The 20,065-nt window shown below is 40.7% G+C and overlaps 1 protein-coding gene across 2 annotated transcripts; it reads right to left on the reverse strand.

The window, feature by feature from the left end:
* Positions 1 to 1,078: 1,078 nt before the first annotated feature.
* On the reverse strand, positions 1,079 to 19,482 carry ssbp3b (single stranded DNA binding protein 3b). Of its 2 annotated transcripts, XM_008407065.2 has the most exons (18): positions 19,299 to 19,482; positions 18,526 to 18,598; positions 18,332 to 18,393; positions 18,140 to 18,224; positions 7,607 to 7,696; positions 6,509 to 6,583; positions 6,220 to 6,282; positions 5,241 to 5,304; positions 5,094 to 5,167; positions 4,833 to 4,897; positions 4,695 to 4,743; positions 4,410 to 4,445; positions 4,255 to 4,309; positions 4,107 to 4,171; positions 3,042 to 3,120; positions 2,871 to 2,899; positions 2,629 to 2,730; positions 1,079 to 2,502 (listed from the first exon to the last, which is right to left on the reverse strand). In XM_008407065.2, the coding sequence occupies exons 1-18, from the start codon at positions 19,352 to 19,354 to the stop codon at positions 2,473 to 2,475; spliced, it is 1,152 nt and encodes a 383-aa protein (XP_008405287.1). In that variant the 5' UTR covers positions 19,355 to 19,482; the 3' UTR covers positions 1,079 to 2,472. The 2 variants fall into 2 exon arrangements, with proteins under 2 accessions (XP_008405287.1, XP_008405288.1); XM_008407066.2 differs by lacking the exon at positions 6,509 to 6,583.
* Between the last annotated feature and the right edge of the window lie 583 nt (positions 19,483 to 20,065).

Raw genomic sequence — 20,065 nt, forward strand, 5'->3', positions numbered from 1 at the left:
ATATAGAGGTGGATGCTTATCCACCCAATAATGGAAACGTGAAGTGGTTTGAAATCCTGGTAGATAGCTAAGGTGACTGGAATTTTAAAAAAAGCACAAAAACAACAGAGGACCAATGCCAGAGAACGTCACGGCTCTACAAATCACTGAAAAGTGGAAACTTGCTTAAATCTTTGCCTCCCCACTCTTTCTAGATTCTGGGATCTTGATTTTTTTTTCCCAATAAATATAAAATGTCCTTTCATCTGGAAGAAAAAAAATCTTTCAGAATAGAGCAAAAGTCTAACCTTTCTACTTAATCACTTTTCATGCTGTCTCGGGTTCAGTAGAGGCTCAACAAGAGGAAGGTACGAGCTGTAGCCAATGTCCCGGATACATCTCTGTGTGTTGGCTCCTAAGTCAGTGACTCCAACTGCGGTACATACGCCGCTTTTTATTAAACCTTTTCCTTCCACTCAACTTTCCATTAATATACTTGAGCTAGAGCTGCAAAATGTATCGAACATTATCATCTGACCTCAGTAAAATATGATTATTTAAATGGACACCAACTGAAGCCTTCACTGGATGACTGGTTAATGGCTGAGATGCTGAAACTCACAGAAAGGAGTGGGAACATTGTGGAATTGTTAAGAAAACATGGGTTTATCGTAATCGAGATTGTAACTTTTAGCAATGGCATATCATCCTTATATCATGCAGTGCCATCTTGGATGCAATCAGGTCAACACCTCCAATGCAGGGTCGGATGGGATCATCTGTTTAACAACCATCTAGTCACCACAATATTCTGCAGGCTATTAAAATTACCTATTAATATCCACGTTATAGATCATTCGAATTTCCTGAGAAAGTGCATTTTGGGTTTCAAAAACAAAGAAATCACTGGAAATGAACATTTGATATGTTCTACACTTGGAGTTTTATATAGCTTTGAATTTATATCAGCATCACCCTTTGAAATGAATCACCGAAACAAATTAAGTTTACGATGGTTTCCTAATGTCTTAAGATGCTCCTCCATATGTCTGCAGCACATGATCTACATTCAGTCCAAATAAAAACTCACACAGTGAAATAAGTTATTGTAAAATTATATTAACAAGCAATCTTTCCTCAATTTGAAATAAAAAAATATCAGCAAATAAAGGCAACATAGGACAGATGTGTATAATGTGTAATGTTCACAGGAGAAAAAAACAAAAGAAAAAAAAACTTCTCATCACATTTACAAGACTGATGCTAACTTTATAATGACGCCTACTAGAATCAGTTTAGAAAGCTTTGACTAACTGAATAACTGAGGCAATATACGTAGTCAAAGTGGTTTTTTTTTTTTATCAAAATATAAAAATAAAAATAAAAAGTTGATGGGCTAAAAGGGGGAGGGAAAATGGGGGCAATGGGGACGACCAGTGATATAAACAAACGGGCCATTTCATCGTAACAAAAACAAACAAAAAAAAAACAAACACGGAAGGCTACGACGATGAGGAGCACAGAGTGTTAAGCACAGGCAGGTAAGGAGATACACACCACATCTTAAAGCAGGTGTCCACATAGAGAAGAGCAGCACTAGGTAGTATGTTGTACACAAACCCTCAGCACTCATGCACTCACTTCCTATGCCAAAGTCTGGCTTCCCCTGACAGCAAACGGCAGCCGCCGCAGTCCAGCTGTTTGAGTGGAGCAGCTCAGAGAGTGGAGCCGTTTAGCTGTCAACAATAGGCCGGAAAAGGATCAAACTGGATCAATAGGACATAAGAAGTAAAAGCCACATTTCTCTCACACATTTTACCCTTAAAATCTCTTTAAATAGAAGGATTGGTTTAGAAGGGAATAGTACATTATTATTAAAGGTGGCCGCTGGGGGGGACATGGGGGGAAAGGCAAATTCAGAATCCTATGTCACCCGACATAGTGAGACGGTATGCATGGCAAAACATATATAAGAAAAGAAAATTATAAAATAAAAAGGACAAGACAAAGACGTTCCAAGCTCACAATGCATATGCACACTCTCCAGTGTTTAAATGACAAAAGCGAATATTTCCTGCACATTTTGCACCACGAAGCGATCATTGAAATGTACAAGAGGTAAACGTCAACCTTTTTTTTTTCTTCTTCTTCTTTTTTTTCCTGTTCACTGAGGAAGGTTGATGGGACTCGGTGGCTTTGGAAGGGGAGCTTCTGCAAAAGGAACATAAAACGTGTCATGTTTGCATTTCAGTAGCTGGTTTCTGTCACGTGTGGCTGTAATAGATGGAGGAAAATCGTCCTTCATTTTGAGTAAGGAGCAGTGGTCGCTTGCATTCTGGCATTAGTGTGGAACCAAAATGGCGCCCGTCCCTGATTTTGGCGCTGATGTGTTTTGGCCATGTTTCGGTTGCGAGTTCAGATCCTTGGAATGATGGCAAATAATGCTGGGTGGGGGAGGGGGGGCGATGGGGTGGAGGTGGGAGGAGAGGGGGGTCACACGCTCATCGTCATGGTGGGAGAGTACTGTGGAAGAAACAAAGCAGAGGATAAGGATGAATAACAACGCAGGTTTTCAGGCCATCGTGTTCCCTGAACCTTTATTGCTACGGTCCATTGGTGAGGAGGCGAAAAAATAGAAAAGCCACTCACGTTCTCACTCTGGAAGGAGTGGAGGAAGTTTCCACTCAGCTCTCCGTCATCCCGCGGGGTCCCGGGAGGATTGCTAATGCCACTTAAATTGTTTGGGGAATTCTGGAAGCAAGAACATCACAGTCTGCTTTTTGTTCTTCTTAAATGTACAGGACAGCATTCCACTTTAAAAAGAGATAAAGGTCTAAAATGAAAACAAACACACAAAAAAGCAAACAGAAGAGTATGGCCACATGATTTACCTTGTTCATTCCATCCATGTCTCCAGAGCCTGCACAAGAAAGCAACCACAAGAAAAGACAAAAGAAACATGTGTAAAGTTTTGATATTTATGGAAGTCAAAGAATTAAAACGCGTGTGTGTGTGTGTGTGTGTGTGTGCGCGCGCTGATCTTTAATAGCTTGCAGTGTTACCTAGTGATCCATTCATGTGGTGTGGTTCCATCCCAGCCATGGCTCCCAGGGGCCCGTCAGAGCCCGGGCCCATAGGGAACTGAGGGGGTAAAAAAAAAAAAAAAAAGTGACAATGATTCACTTACAGCAGGACCACAGCACAGGCTGTTGTATTAATGCAACTCAACTACAGGCTCCAAAGCCCAACTACTGTATTGTAAAGTTTGAGGGGAAAATTAGATGAGCAACAGGGAAGCTAAATGTTGTAAAGCAGTAACGACGCAAATGCCCAGCACAAGAAGAAGAAAGAGCTCCAAACCAGAGCAGCTCAAAAACAGAACTGGAGAGTTCCTTTTTTTTTCTTTCAGCAATTGCAATACCACTTTCTAAAGTTATATTTACATTTCTTGGCGTGCGGTTAATTCAGGCCTGTTATAGGATGACCTTCGTCACAAGTTTTAGCAAACTACTTATTCGATATGCATTTTTGCTGGATGAAGGAGCTAGTGGTAAATAATAACATTTAACAAAATAAAACATACAGTTAGGAGAAACTGTATTCTGTGAAAGGCTTGCAGAAAAAGCTGAACATAATTTTGTCACAACCTTGCAGAAACACCACTTTAGTATCATGTTTAAATAAATTCTCCATGTGTGATTCCTGCAGCCCATTGCCAATTAGGCATCAGCTGGTCTGAACCGCTTTTTAGTTATTGTTTGAAACAATAACTAAAAGTAGCCTGTTGACATTAAAACAGCTGTTTGCAGAGACTGTGAGGTAAATAACGTGATATGTGAAGACAAACGTATTGGAATCCATCTCAATTACAGACATGCACTTTAGAGACATTTGAAGAGAGTCGATGACGTGTCCTTTAAGAACTGGTTCTAGAACTGGAACTAGGGAGTTTTATTCAAACACTTAAACCCTGAAAACACAAGAAAGTATGAATCCTTCTTATAGGAAATGTTTTGGTCCCATTTCATTCACAAGTCTGGCTTTTTAAATGGTTATCTTTAAAAAAAAAGATGCATATTATAAAAGCCACCACATTAACTAGATGAAATTACGATGGATATCCTTACATTATTTCGGTTGCCTGGTCCAGTGTTGATCATAGTATACAAGTTGTCACCAGAGTTGTTTGAGTCTAAGGGGATAAAATGACAATGAAAATGTGTGGGAGGAGAAGAACACGTGTGAAAGCTGGGATTTCATATGAGAAGCACCAACCTGCAGGGCTGGGCATGATGGGAGTTCCAGGAGGACCTCCACCTCCAGATGCCCCCTTTGGAAAAAAACAAACAAATGCAGACACATTACAGCTATTTATTAAAGAAATAAAACCATTTCTGTAAAATGTGCCAGACTGAAGCGTCCATCCTCACCCCGTATGCGCCAGGAGAGGGTGATGAGTAAGGCATCTGAAACCAAAGACAGAAACATTACAGACTGAGAGAGAGAGCAAACCCTTTCTACACCTCGAGCTGTCATCATTTATCATCCCATCATCCTAATGCCATTACAGCTGGCTGTCCAACCGTCTGTGGAAACTATGACACATAATACCACAATTACATCCCAGACCAGAAGAGAGGAGGGGGAAAAAGAAGCAATCTGAAACATAATTTCTCCGACTGTATGCGTGCGTTTTGTTGTGCAGTCGTACTCACAGTGTTGGCATTGTTAGGATTGGGCCATGGTCGACCTGTCCCTGGACCCCTAAAAGGTAAAAACCTGGGTTGTTGTTTTTTGTTTTTAACTTATGCAGACAATTGTGCCAAAATCTTTCAAAGGACCAAAGATCTCACATGTTCACTCCTGGCATACCAGGACCCATTGCGTTGTGTGGAGGCCTCATACCACCGCCGAAGTTCTGCAGAGACGACCAAACTTTTAACAATAAATCTCATTTCAAACAACATTAGATACAATTTGGTTGCTGTGGTAACAGAGCTGGCCACTAATATGATCAAAATGAATTCGCTTATGGTTTGACGTCTGCACAGAAACTGACAAAAAGGACATCCTGATCACAAAGAAAGCAGCAAAGCATTCTGCAGAAAGCCTACCTGAGGGCCGGGCCCCATAGGCCCCATGCCACGAGGGCCACTCATTCTCTGCATTGGCCCCAAATTAGGATGGCCTGGAGGAATAAAGGAGACTTTTAGTAAACCAGACAAAGAAATATGAATAATAGATGTGGTGCAAATCTGCACCTTGTGGTCGTGTAGGATCCATGTTGGGCAACATGGGATGAGGACCAGGTCCTCCGCCAGGGGTCTGGGAGAAACAAAACACAAATATGGTGTAACTGGAGCTTTAAGTTAAAATATGTTAAGCAACAAGACATTTAGTTTTTTTCTAGCCACTTCCAGGATTCCTATACATTTATTATGTCAAAATCTAAGACATTTAAAACTTTTCACAATGAATGTGTTTTTTCTTATCCATTTTCTAAAGTATGAATACAAAAACTACGTTATGAATTTATAGCTAAATGTGTACAGTGGTCAGAGTTTAAATACGGGATATGCAAAATGTGAATGCAGAAATGGACGAAGTAGGATGTTTAGTTTGCTTTAATCAAACTCTTGTTCATTTGCCTTGAAATTTCGGTTTGTTTGGGGAGATGTGAATACGTAATCAAACTAATGTGGACCAAAACGGCAAACTCTATACCGCTTTGTTTAAAAAACCTTTGTCTCGGTTTGATTATAGTGAACTCTATCTCAGTTTGAATGCATATGTGGATGCATGCAGCCTACTCCAAAAGCTCCAAAAAGCTTTTAGAGTAGACTATAGCGCAGGGCATTCTGGGTAAATACAACCAAAACAAATGCGAGAGTCCAGTTTTCATGGTCTTTTACCAAAGATAAAACCAACCACGAAAATTTGACTAAATTTGACTCAATTTTTGTTTATATTTAGTGAAAAAGGAAGTTGCGCTCATGTCTTCTTCAGAGGTTTTCATGTCATTCCCCTCAGTAGTTCTTGGTGTAGCGTCACCACAGGCAACCAAACCCTTTGGTCTGGTTGGTTTGACACAGTGCAGAGTGAACCCAAACCGCATCTGGTGAAAATGTAACGAATGTAGAAATTTTGGTCCCCAGGCAAACCGAGTCCATCAACCAACCAAGTGTGAAAACACCCTTAGATCAGAGATCCACACTGTAGTGAAAGAGGTGTGTGCACTACCTGGTTGGGCATCCTCATGGGGGGACCTCTCGGGCCTCCAGCAAAGCGAGGCGACATGAAGGACTACAACACAAACACAAGGTTCCTTTATTCCAAACATGAAATTCAGGTACCATTGCTCTAATTTCCTTTGATGAACTGTGAGCTATAAAAGCTGCTAACGCATCGGAAGCTTGAGCAAATGCCATGAAGCATCAACTTCGAGAACCTGCGCTCCCACATGACTGCAGACAGAATAACGAGAGAGAAGAAGGGAGAGAAATGAAGAAGGAAAGAAAGATAGCATTACCTGACTGTGTGGTCCCATCATACTGTTAGGGGGAGGAGGCTGAGGGTGAGGAGAGCCCTGGGGACCAGGTGGACCCTGCAGCATCACGCAGAATGATGAGGCAGGGAGGGGGGGAGACAGAAAAGAGACAGGGAAGTGGGGGGGAGTGAGTCACAAAAGAGAAAAAGAGAATCCAAGAAGGAGCATCGAGAGAAGCAAGGTTACTACAGGGCAGAGGACGGCTGAAATGCCAGAACCAAAGCGTTGTGCCAAAACGTACAAAGACATGGTGCTCATTTTCATGTACAAAGCAGAGGAGAACAAGCAAATGATAGCCCTGAACGAGAGGAAAGAGACAGTGATGGAGAGGATGTGGGCTCTTTCGCCTGTCACTCAAGGCATTAAGAAGCCTGCTGCATGCAGCATGTTATCAGCGCTAATTTCCCTGAATTAACAGCATCAATTAAGCTGTATGCAATTAGCTTTATAACAACACTAAACACTGGCACTTTGGCACTAATGTTGCTGATCTGACAGAATGAGAGAGGCTAATTGAGCTGCCTCGTTTGCTTTTTGCTATGGATAGTGGGAGTGTGTGTGCGCGCTCATTTATGGTTGTCAAAATGACTTCTGATATTAACCAGAAGGGGGGAAAAATGAATCACTGCATCGTTGTCGCTTGTAATTAATAAAAAAAAAAAAAAAAGAGGCGGAGAAAAATCTATTGGATTAGTGATGAATCGCTTCCCCAACAAGTCGGTTCCACACAGGTGCCTGTAAAGACTTTATTCTCTAGAGTTATCGATTTACACTAGGTGCTGCACCTTTCGATTTCCCCATTAGAGGGAAATGGCTGGACCACGCCCGCCTGTTTACAACACAGGAGGGGTTCGGACTGACAGAACATCCACGTTTATAAAAAGTCTGCCAAGCTAGGCAAAGCAAATGCAACACGTTCAGAAGCGCCGGTGCAGAAAGGGCTTGTACAACGCACTAAATATCAGGATCAAAACATGGGAGACGGAGGCATGATGAAGATCTACTTATCATTTAATTCTGGCTTAAATAAAAATGTGTTTGAATCAGTTTAAGTGTGTTTAGCTGTAGGGATGGACTTACTTGGAAAAAGCCCGGTGGCATTGGTCCCCCCGGCATGCCCTCACCTGGAGGCATCCCCCCCATCACGGGGCTGGGCGCTGCTGCAGCACTCTGACAAGCATCAAAAATGAAACCGCTTATTGTTCTGCGCAATGCGAGCTCATGGTTACACAAACTGCTGCTTTCGTGAGCCTCATATGGACATGTGAATGAAAACCCTCACGTACTTCCTGTAGGAGCTTAACCAGCCGACATGTTGCAGTCTCGGAGCCTCAATGAGGTATTGATGGGGTCTTTATAGAGGTCTGAGTCCTGCTGATTGGGATCCAGCCCGATCAGATAAGTATCAGAGAGATGCACTGAGTCAGAGGCTCCAAAGTGCTGCTGCGCAGCAGGGGCAAGCTGGGCCTATTTCCTGCTCAAACCGCAGCCCTAATTCACTAATGTGCCATTTGCTTCGGTCACACGCTCCTAATTGACTGAGTTTTTCTTCCCTGCAGCTGAAGCGATCCGAGATGAGCTAATGTCTTCTGAGCTGTGGGGTTTAGCTTCCAGGGAACAGCGACTGAAGCTGATCTTACCCCAGATTGTTTTGCGGGTAGACGGAGGAGAGCAGGCAACAAAAACGACAAGAACGTGTGTATCAGCATCCACAGTGGCAGAGCTGCACTGTAGCACCTCACAGGCCTGCAGACATCACTGGTCAATAACCAACACTCTCCTTTTTATCGACTGCGCCCTCCCTAATTATATCTGCTCAGGCGGCATCTGTGAAATACCTCAGTGAGGAGAGAAGTGAGACCACAGGGAAATGTCGGTTCCCTCAGAGATGGGAGACACGCACGCTGCTTTTTTTTTTTTTTTTTACCGAGTTCTGATCGTAAGTCAAGAATTGCTTTTAATGGAAAATAAGAGATGCAAATTTGGTGACAGAAATCTGAACATGTCCAACTCGTGAATGCACTCAATTGTACCGGGTAACCGTGACAACATCTCCCTCCGGGTTGTTAGAGGGAAGAATATTCAAAGTCAGATGTTGTCAGTATAAGTTGGAGGTTTTAAAGTGAAGTTATTGCAAGGATAAGGATCTTGAAATTCTACTTAAAAGTATATGTTTGCAATGACATGTCAATACCTCTATGCAGTTCAGTCTGTCGATGAGAGAGCAACATTTTCCTGAACAGGAACGGTGGGCATTTATCATATTGTTTATCATGATAAATTTCCTATGATAACTATTTTGATTTATGTTTGTCACAATAAATCCAATTAATTGGGTTTAGTACCCCACAAAACTGTCTGTATTGTCGGCATTGATAGTGTCACCATTTTCTCCACTGCTTGTTCAATGAAAGCATCAATGAATACCAAGACGTTTGAAACTATGGTTACCGTGTGCAGGTTAGTGACACAAATCACACTTCTTTTGAGAGTGGGGTTCTAAAGAAGCACCTTACTAATGGAAATGTTTTTCAAAAGCACTATTTGTGTTTGTGAAAAACAAACACAAATAATGTGGTACGTTTTGTTCCTAAAAAATAGTAGTAAATACTTATCGTTACTTTATCGTTATTGCCATAGTACTACAAAAATAGTGAGATAAATATAAGTTCGTATCGCTAAACCCTACTAAACAGAACACAACAAAGTTGCCATGTTATCCTTTAGAACCTCCGTCAGGCAGTGTTGCAGTACTCGAGATCGGTCTTGGTCTCGAGACCATTTTTTGATGGTCTCGGTCTCATCTCGGACTCGACCGCATTTGGTCGAGGTCTTGTCTCGGTCTCGGACACTGAGGACTCGGCGTTTTATTTTAAGACCAGTCGAGACCGCAACTGTGAAAATATCACTAAACGTACAGCATACCAGTTTCTACAGCATTCCAGTTTATTTGTTAACATCTTTGTTTTCTGTGGATACAAAACACACCAATTAAAATCCAAGCAATAATGTGTTTCTGTTACTCCCCCGTCCCCCTCCCCACCTTTCACTTGCACACGGCTCTGAAGCATGCACAGTGGTTTCCTCTGATTGGCAGAAGATGTCTGTCTAATCGTTAGTAATAGAATAGCGCTGCATAAATCATAAGAAATCTGATGGCGATAGCTAACTCAGCAGTGCTTCGCTTTCACAGACGGTGTGGTCTACGTTTAACTTTTTTTGCCACTTAGAAAAGAAGCTTAAAGAAAGGTAAGCTCCGTTGACGTAATGTTAGCAAAGCTAGCTGTACAGAGATACATAAGCATTTGTGATGAAAAAAAATGTGTCACTCACTGCACTTAATTATTGTGCGGAGGTGTTGACCAACTTGTTTCATATATGGGACAACGTTGTGTCCAAAAGTCTGCAATATAGTGACGTGACATTCAGGAACAGTCTGATTCTTCTGAATGGCTCTTTACTTAGAAAATAGGACTGGAGTGTCGCTGAGAGCCGTTCTTTGTTCTTGTAATGCTTTGTACACTGCAGTAGCTATCATTATTTTATTTAATCATGTACATTGATATTTTTTTAACTAACAAATAAATAAAACACAAGAACGAAAGAGCACGCAGAGCATGCACATTGCTCTATGATTGTTTTCGTTCAAAGTGGCAGCTGTAATGTCTGCCATGGTGTCAGACTACCTGGCTTCATGTAGCAGGAGAGACGCTGAAAACAGTCACGGTGAGCACCTTGTGCTTGGTTACTTCTTTGTTGCTCCTTGGTCAGTGTTCATAGTTGAGCGTTATTTACCGTCAGGACATTGCCTCAATTGCTATGTTTAATGATGCAGACAGTGATGGTTTCTGACATGAGCTATGTGGGCAAACATCCAGGGCGTTATCTTTTTAGGAAAGGCACGAGACCACCACGGATTGTAGCACAAAGATGGAAGCACTTCATTTTAATATTGGTAAAATTTATTAAGTATTTAATATCTACGTGTTTTTTATGGGAATATGGATCTTTCAGATCAATTTGAGAAGAAATTTTGATCATATTTCACTTTTTATCACGTCATTTAGCGCGGGCGCCTGGTCTTGGTCGTGACTCGGTCTCGACTTCCCTCGGTCTTGGTCTCGGACCCTTAAAGTCTTGGTCTCGTCTCGGTCTCGATGTACTCTGGTCTTGGTCTTGGTCTCGGGTTAGGTGGTCTTGACCACAACACTGCCGTCAGGATTAACATTTCGTAAGGAACAGAGACTGTTAGCCAAGCAAATCAACATAATGCTGAAAAAATGAATAAGACGTTAACTCCATGACAATTTTGTCTTTGTTTTAAAAATATCAAAACCCTATTTCATGGGTTTGGTGAAATAGAGTGCCTGCTTTATCACTCACACTGTGTGACATTGCCTCTGCTCTCATAGTCATAACAACCCCTCAATTTTCAGAGAGAAACTGTAATAGCCTGAAATACGCACTGACGCATCAAACGCTAACAAAAGCTAGAAATCAAAAATTGCCACAAAATTCAGGTCGGAGCAATTTCCCCCGTTTCTGTTGTGACATACCACGTCTTCTAAAAGCAGCAGCTGTGCAAACCCTGCAGGGATGGGCCGATCGGGCCTAATAAAGGCCTGATCGGTCCATCTCCAGCAAACACAGACGTGTTTTCTTCACCATCTCGGCAACTTCTGTCAATTCCGTGTTGAAAATATATGCCGCTGCAACAAGTGACATTGTTTCATTTCATACTTCACATTCAAGTGGAAATATTTAAACACAAAGCTGAGATTATTTTCTGAACTTTAAATAGATTAACAGAAATATTTAGCATGTTCACATTGGTTCATTATACTGCAATCAGTGCCCTCAAATATTTAATCATGAGGTTCGTCGTTTATCTGTGTGGAAAACATTCACCTTATAACACACAGACCTACAAACATGACATCAGCAAAACATGATATTTACATGCAAGCATCCTGGTGTGCATTACGTCAGGATTTAACGTTGCCGTTTCTGTCAGGTATACTATCCCACCAGCACATTCTGAAACACTTCCTGGAAAGCAGATCGTCTTCACATCAAGTAATCAATAAATATCTTTTGGACCTGACGCCGAAGTCTGCACCACGCAGGAGGAACCCAGACAACGAAAACACTGTTTTGTGGTGAGAATGGAACAAAATGCTTTTGCATAAAATATAAAACTCAACCCGTTTCACAAGGTGAGAACTGCTCAGACCAGTCAGAGCGAAGGATGACGTTAGGACTGCACCCATTAAGCAGATGTGGAGAGAGTCATCCAGTAATGTGGCTATCTAACCTGCGAGGCCTGACCTGACAGGTGTACCAACAAAACAGCATTGTGGGAAATTAATACAAAAATTGCATAATAATTTTTTGCCATAAGTAGTGAAAATCTAATGCCTTTATCAGCATGAAATTCAGCTGCATCTCTGTCATGCTATTGCTATTTTGATGGTAGCATTAACTAGTTCACAAAGGCACCAAACACAGGGAACTAAATGCATCAAAAATTGTATTTTCTTTTTTTGTGAAGACAGAATAACCTTTTGAGATCTTCCTACCTACGCATTGTACAGGTTTGCCATTGCTCTGCAAAGTTTAAGTGGGTGTGTGCTCTGCTTCTCTATGCAGCCACAGCAGACCTCCCCCACCCCACCATTCCCCGCTCGCTGCAGCTTTTCAGTGACAAGACACGACTAAAAATAATTGAATCATTTTGCCAACACAGAAAGTGAGAAAAGCAGACGAGCTAAAGCAAACCCGGGAAAGACGCTTCCAATCTAAAGATCAGTGCTGTGAATAGATAATAATCGTCTTCTAAAAGCATCTCATGCAAGACACTTTCTTTTTTTTTTAAACGAAGAATTAAGAGTCAGAGGATTGTAGGGGAAAATGTAGCATTTCTGTAGAGTCAATTATATTTTTGCCCAACCAGATTTTGACAAAGCTTGGTGGAATGACATTTTTTTATTACTCTGCTTACCTTACATATTCAGTATGCTAATGTGTGGATTAAACTGGTTACCTGCACTTAACCAGCAAATTGCATTACAAAAATAAATAAGGCATTTATAAGTAAGATGGTTAATGATGGTTAAACTAAGTTTAAACATAAGCACCATAATTAAAAGAGCATTTAGTGTTATGCATCAGTATTTCTGTACTTCAAAAACCACTGGAGATTTTGTTTGAATCAAATATTTTCCCACCAATTTTCTAAAGAAATCTAGAATCTCTTTTTCCCAGGTGGTCAACTTCACACCTGAAGCATAAAAATAAAATGTTTTTGAATGCTTTGTCACTAAATTTATTGAAACTATTTTCCAAAACATTTTAACTCAAATGTATTGATTTAATGTTATTTTTTAATCATATGACCATTGAGGAGAATACATTATAAAATGCAACATTGCTAAAAAATATATATATATATACAAGTAAAAAAATATTTTAATGCAATTTGTTTGCAAACTTAAAGAATTAAGAAAAATAATCTTCACTTAAATAAATATTGACCAAAAAACAAATATATATTGGGTTATTTAATTTATTAACATAACCAACCAGTGTCAATAACGGGGTCATAACCTCTCATAATTCATAAGTCTAGTTTTATAGATCAAAACCTTTGATAGATGTAACTGTTTTGTAATGTAAATGTTTTCAGAAAACTAACATACAATCAAAATAACTACATATTCAATTTGAGCATTTTTTTTAAGGTTATCTCTATAATAATTCAACTAAAACACCTGTAACTACCTAGACAAACTGGTACATTAAGCTAAATGTGTACAAATTGGTTTGTTTATGGGGACAAAATGGAAGTGGGGAGGGATGAATGGAAGTGCGAGAAAACAAAATGGGGGCGATCAACTGGCAAAGGAGTGAAAAGACTCGGAGCAAACAGAGCCTCATTCAAAGCCCCGAAACAATGAATGTCTCCGTGGAAATAGATCTAGACCACATACTGACATTCCCCAAATACAACGAACACACTCCTCCTGATTTAGTCAATTTAACAAGTGAATTTTGACCAACTGTTATATTGCTTATGTCAATTTCAATAATTACAAGGGTTGCGCAATATGAAGCACATGGATTACTGCTCTTCCTAAGAACTGCGATGAGGATATTGATGAAGATTAATCCACATTTTCTGCCTCCTTTCTTTAACTTACCGCTAAACTGAGTCTGTCATTAGTCTGTGAGCTCTAGTATCTCAGCCACTTAATGTATAAATCAGGTTTGAGCACTAAGGCCCATCCAGTGGGTCAAACATATTTTTAGCTTCCTAGAGCAATTCAATTTATTGCACAGCTCAAAAACCTGCAGAGCTATTTATACATTTTTCCTCTGGAAAGAGTGTGTTGAATGTTCTAGCCAAACAAAACTGGAGGCGGTTTGTTTTCCTATAGACAAAGGCTGATTTACAGTTCTGACTTCATTTATACGGATTCGTCCCCCATGCTGGTCATCGCGACAGAAACCTTCCTGTTCGCTACAGCAGTAAATTCCTGTAAAGATGAAACTTTAACACGTCTACCAAATAATTACACAATACAAATGTTTAAAAATCCTGCTGCAGAAAAGCACACAACATTGACCAAACTAAAAAAAAAAAAAAAAAGCAATGTGCATGGGGAGATCCAGGCATTTTTTGCTAGATCTTTAACACAAGCCTGTAAAGCCCACAGCTGTGCTGGGTGGACTGTCCCAAACTGACTGATGCTGCTCGCTATTTAAATGAGCTTCGTCTCTACAGACTTTCTGGAATCAGAAAGAGGCAGATGTCTTACCCTGGCCTGAGGCGCAGCCCCCTTGTCTGGGGCCTTCTTTGCAACAACCCAGGAGACTACCCTCCCCCCCCACTTAGTCATGATTCAGCACATGTACATGTGTGTACTTCAAAGCTCTCAAGGCGTCTCAGCCAAATAAATACGTAGATCACTGAAAGACGTTAGAAAAAGGCAGCGATGGCGGATGTGATTCCTTCCCAACAACAAAGAGATTAGGGTTGGCAATCGAGCAGGTTGGAAGCAGAAAAAGAAGAAAAAAAAAAAAAGAGGAGTGTGAGGATGACCAAGAAGCTGTATGGGGGGGAAACAGAGAGACGAGCAGAAAGAAGAAAAGTCTAACATTTTATGTGGATGAAGGAGAAATGATGTAGGTGTTTCAGCCGCAGCAGAGACCACCCAACAGCCTGCACGCCTTTAAAAGCCTCACTTCTTCCACTGGAACCAGCGCTCAAAAGAAACCAGCTCGTATGTTTAGCTTGTAAATGTTTAACCATCAATCAACACCATAAAACTTGACTGGATGCTCTCTCTCCCTCTATAGTCACTCTCCTCTGATTCTCATCTCTCTCCTCCCCCCCAGTTTTTTTTTTTTTTTTTTATTCCCTCAGCTCCTCCGCTGTGGTGGATGCTGGGCATATGCCACAATGCCACTCCCTTTTCCTTTTTCCAATCTGCCCTCAGCTTGGTGACAGCCATCAATCAGCAGCTGCGCCATGGCGACGGAGCCCTCGGGGAGCGTTCGGCAGACCCGGAGTGAATATGCCGGGGCTTTACGATCCCTGCTGGCTAACAGAAAGGCACTCACCTCCCCCACACCGAGACAAAGGCAAGGGTCCAACGACTACTACTGTCCACATGCGCGCGCACACACACATACACACACAGAGACCCATACTTGATTGACCCCTAGTAATCACAAAGAGACAACATCGGCGCAGAGGGCATGAGATGCTGGAGAGAAACTCGCAGAGCTCCACACCGTTTTGCCGCTGCTTCATTGGCCTAATGTTTACCAGGAGAGGAAAATTGTCTCAGTCAAAGCAAGTTAAAGGTCTTACACCAGGAGTGGGCAATTATTCTCCCCAATGGGCCAAATAAGGAACTGTGGCTGCTGTGAAGGGCCAAACTATTGGCTGGATGTGATTTTCCCCAATTTAGGTTTGCCAAAAATAAACTGTAAATGTAGTTTTTCTGGCAACAGCGCAACGAAGCAAGCTGTGACCTACCGTCACGGCAACTAAATATTTATATTGACTTAAGCTTAAATGTTTATGCTTTACAAAAACATCTGCACTAAAAGTTGTACTATGTGAAAACAGGCCTGCTTTGCACCAACAGAACATCCCACTTCTGATTTTGCAGATAAATATTTCAGCTTCATTTCTAGTTCAAACCTCCACCTCCTTTCCTGATCTGTTTTTTTTTCCAGTATAAACTGACGTGTCTTGGAGAATCTCGCTCTGTTTATCAGAATGCCAGTATAATGTAGGTACCAAAAACAAGAAACAAAAGGATTCCCTTCAAATTAAAAGCAGCATCTGCAGAGTCGAGTACAGGATTAAGACTTTATTCATGTTAAATTTCGTGTTTTTATTTGGGTCAGTCGAGGACACACGTGTCTTATTTACGTTGTGCATTTAAAACACTGCAGATACTTTACAAAAAAACTAATTATTTATAACCTTAACGGCTTTCCCACCTTGCCACGAGATTTTGTAGAGATGCACTAATCTGACTCGATATCATAATCCTCTTAAAGGACTCTGATCAGTGAGAGAAATGGTTTATGGCCTTTTGTTCATTTAATTCATTATAACTGAGAACTCAGAATTTTGATGCTGTCATGACAAAAGCGCATACCTTAATGCCATTTTTTTAAGTTTTAAAAAAAGGAAAACAAAAATCTCAAGTTTAGAGATACATCCTTCGTAACGCCTTCATTTTCTGCTGCGTTCAAAAGTAGCATCTGCAACAAATAACCTGTGAGATTTTTTTTCTCTCAGATACTACAGTTCTTCTGAGTAAAACAAAATAAAAACAATTAGAAGTTGGTGTCAGTCATAAAAGTGTGACTACAGTTTAACACTTTTTTTGTGTCAATGTCAAAGCACAAAATACAAGAAAGAAAGAAAGAAAGAAAGAAAGAAAGAAAGAAAGAAAGAAAGAAAGAAAGAAAGAAAGAAAGAAAGAAAGAAAGAAAAAATTGTGCTCATTTAGTGTAAAGAAGAAAAACATGGATGGCTATCAAAGTAAATAACTTCTTCTGAATGACTGGAAATGATAACCCACCCACCCGACAATCCAATCTGCAAAGACATCTCTGTTTTAACCCTCTGCTGACCACTGATCCGTGCACAGTCCTGGGTCACCCTAAATTATGCTGGAAACTCTTTAACCTCAAATGTTCTTTCAGCGCTCATTTTGACAAAAATCCTGATCTTATTTAATTTACTTAGTGTACAATTATGGCTTAACTTTCTAAAAAGAAAATGGACAGAAGCTGCAAACAAGCAGTCCATACTTTCTTTAATCGGAACAAGACTTTTTTTTTTTTTTAGACGTTCTTTTTTGAGTGCTGGTTCAAAGCAGGAAACGGTGCAGCAAATGAAAACAACCCCCTGCCCCGCTCCATCTCCAAAATAGCATAATTATCGACATGCAAAACACCCTTATCATGCAAATATGAAAATATGGCAATAGGAGAAGCAATGTACAACCAAATGAGGCACAAATTGTGAGCGACGTCTCATAAAGGGAGCACATAGATCTGCCAACTACTGCTCTTTCAGATCCATTAGAATTATGACTCTGCATGCACTATGTTTCAACATGTACTTGAGCTGACACACTAACAGGCAGCCAAAGATCATTATCAAAACAAAAATGAAGTTGTGTGCAGAAATATTCTAATAATGTGTCTAAACCTTTTTTCCCCTTCCACAACAGAGGCGGGGATTAGAGGAACGCTCGACAGGTCTGACTCAGGAAATGCTGACTTCAGCTTCATTTTCCCAGAAACCTATGAAGCTCGTTTGTTTGCTCACTGGCAGATTTAAAAAGTGGTTCAATTTGCTCAGGTTTTGAAGCACAACTGTGCAGAATGATAAGAAATTACTAAAAGAAAATGCAAAACATACTTTAAAAAATAAATAAATAAAAAATCATCAGCATGCAGAAAATATTTTTAAACCTAAAATAGACGAGAACTACCCACAAGTGACCAGGTATGTTCAAGAACTCGTGTTTTGTTAGGAAAGGAACATCGGAAGAGAGAGATAATCGGTTTCCGAAATGAGGAGGTAAAAAAAAAAAAAAAAACTCAGACTTGAGCTGCAAACGAGGCGTTTTGTTTATATTACTTTATAATTAAATCAAAAAAGGAGATGAACCAATATGGATAACCATAACCGGTTTTCTTTGACTCTGACCTGCTGATTCCAACTTTTTTTTTTTTTTTTTGTGAAAAAAAATTTGCTGGAGGTTGTTTAACGGGGACAGTTGCTTTCAATTCAACAGAAAATTATTTTCCCAATTTAGACGTCAAAACCTTTGTGTTTTTCTGAAGCTCACAAAACCTGCGTCAAAGAAAATTAAGTGATTTATTTATAGGAAAAGAGTGTATTTGATGCATTTGTTGAATAGAGGAAAAAAAAACGTATAGATTTTTTCAGTACTCGATCTTGAGATCAAGGGAGGAAAAGGATATTTGGCCGATTGATAAACCTCAAGGTGGGGTGGGGGGGTAAAGGGAAAGTCTTTACGACTTCAAAAAGAGCTCCATGTGATTGCTACTCACATAGTCATGGAAGGCCTTTGCTTCGCTGGAGTGGTCACATGTCTCTCTCCTCTCCGGTGCAGCACAATACAGGTCCCAGAAAACACTGTAGACAAGACGAAGGTATGAGGGGGTGCGGGAGGTCATGAAGCAACTGAGACACCACAAACAAGCCTTGGACACCGTGCTACAGTATGACGAAATGAGACTCACCACCACCAGGAATGTAGGAATCCAGGGGGCTCTCCAAGGGTTATGTTTTTCTCCCATCGGATCTACGGCAGGTTTTACAAACGATCAACAGATTTCAGTTAAGACTGATTTTTTTTTTTTTTTTGTTTTGCTAAAAAAGCATTTCAATAAAGTGTTGAAAACAGGGTTGAACTTTTACCCCAAATTCCACATACCTCTGATAAAAAGGTCTGTGCAGACTTCTGTGCTCCTATGTGTAACAAATATTCATAGACATATAGAGCCAACCTGTGTAGAAAAATAGAATATTTTTTTTAAAAAATGAAAAAGTGAAAATAATGTGTGACTTGGTCTTATAAACGTATTGCTATAAGGTTAATTCTTCCTGTAAAATGAAGAGTAGGTGAGCTGAGTCGACTACAGGCCCTGGGAACAATGGCTGCCAAATAGCTCAAGCCAAAAATTAAATGGGGACTGGAAAACAAGCCAAGCCTGTTGAAGGTTTGCAGCATTTAATGTTGCCTAGCTGGTAAATAAACTATATAATTTAAAGCATAAAAAGCAGTCTGAGAATGCTGTGTATAAGCTTGTGTCTTAGTGGAACTGATGGAGCTGAGGGTAATAAAAGCGAAGCCAATCCAGGCAGAGAGCGCAACAGAGAAAACAATGCACTGTAGCGCCGCGATGTTATTGTTTTCTCATTTTCCGTGCTCTCGTTTCGGACAACCTCGAAAAACGTCTCAGAGAGTTCGCTTTAAACACAAACCAGACCGCTCCTGGAGTCTATGGTGGGTGTGCGGAGAACAACAGCAAAAAGCTAAAGGCAGAAGAAACAGCTCGGAGGAGGAATGGCGAGCAGACAAGGCGGTTCATTCAATTCCATTCTCGGTAGGAGGAAATCGCCTCTTGCTAGCCTATATCCAGCAAACAACACAAAGCAACTTAGGAGGCGGAAAAATACGGAATAAATAAACGTTTCTCGGCTTACTTTTCTCGCGCTTGGCTGTCCGATGGCACCGGGGTGCCTTTGCCTTTGGGGAACATTGTTTTGTGTGGGAGGACGCCCGCCTTCTCTTTCTTTTTTTCGCTATTTCATCTGTCAGACCATCGCGGCCGCCAACCGCACTCCTCCTCGATCCAACGACTCAACCGAGCCTGGTCCGGGGGAAGAGGCGGGGCCACCGCGAGCGGCAGGACAGGCGACCAATGAGATCCCAGAGATCTCATTAAGACCCGCCCTTTTGTGCTCTCTGTTTACAGTTCTGACGTCGATAGCTTCAGATTCAATGAGCTCGATTTAAGGAACAAATTCACCGTTCCCTTATTAATTGCCCCATAATTAACAACAAACTGACTATTCTGGTTTGTTGTTAGCCTGCTTCATTAATTTTTAACGAGAGTAGATATTTGTGTTTCAAATGATGTTTCATATGTAAACCATGAAGCAGGATATGGTTTCTTTTATTTGATCAATCAAGTAGAGATTACACAAAATGTAAAAGTTATTGTTAAAAACATGTGCTGAGTAAAAGAAAAAAACACACCCAGACACAAACAAGATTAAAGTCCATTTGCCTACACAATGCAACGTTTGTATTATTATCTAAATGAAACGGTAAGAGGGTCATGACCCTGACTCTTGGTTGAGCATGCCAGCATTTTTACAGTTAGTTAAAAAGTGGTACAATAGCATCACAGCAGCATCAACATAAAATAAATTACCTCCCATGTTACTTTTAATTGTTTTCTAGTCAG

Source organism: Poecilia reticulata, linkage group LG4 (genome assembly GCF_000633615.1).
Source record: "Poecilia reticulata strain Guanapo linkage group LG4, Guppy_female_1.0+MT, whole genome shotgun sequence".
Taxonomy (NCBI): Eukaryota; Metazoa; Chordata; class Actinopteri; order Cyprinodontiformes; family Poeciliidae; genus Poecilia; species Poecilia reticulata.

Bases quoted from the DNA above. Each gene is read 5' to 3' on its own strand.
- ssbp3b (XM_008407065.2), bottom strand. From the start codon at position 19,354: ATGTTCCCCAAAGGCAAAGGCACCCCGGTGCCATCGGACAGCCAAGCG. The intron at 4,898-5,093 runs GTAGGCTTTCTG...TCGTCTCTGCAG, and splicing joins CTATGGGGCCCGGCCCTCAG to AACTTCGGCGGTGGTATGAG. The intron at 4,310-4,409 runs GTGAGGATGGAC...TTTTTTCCAAAG, and splicing joins CCTCTCCTGGCGCATACGGG to GGGGCATCTGGAGGTGGAGG.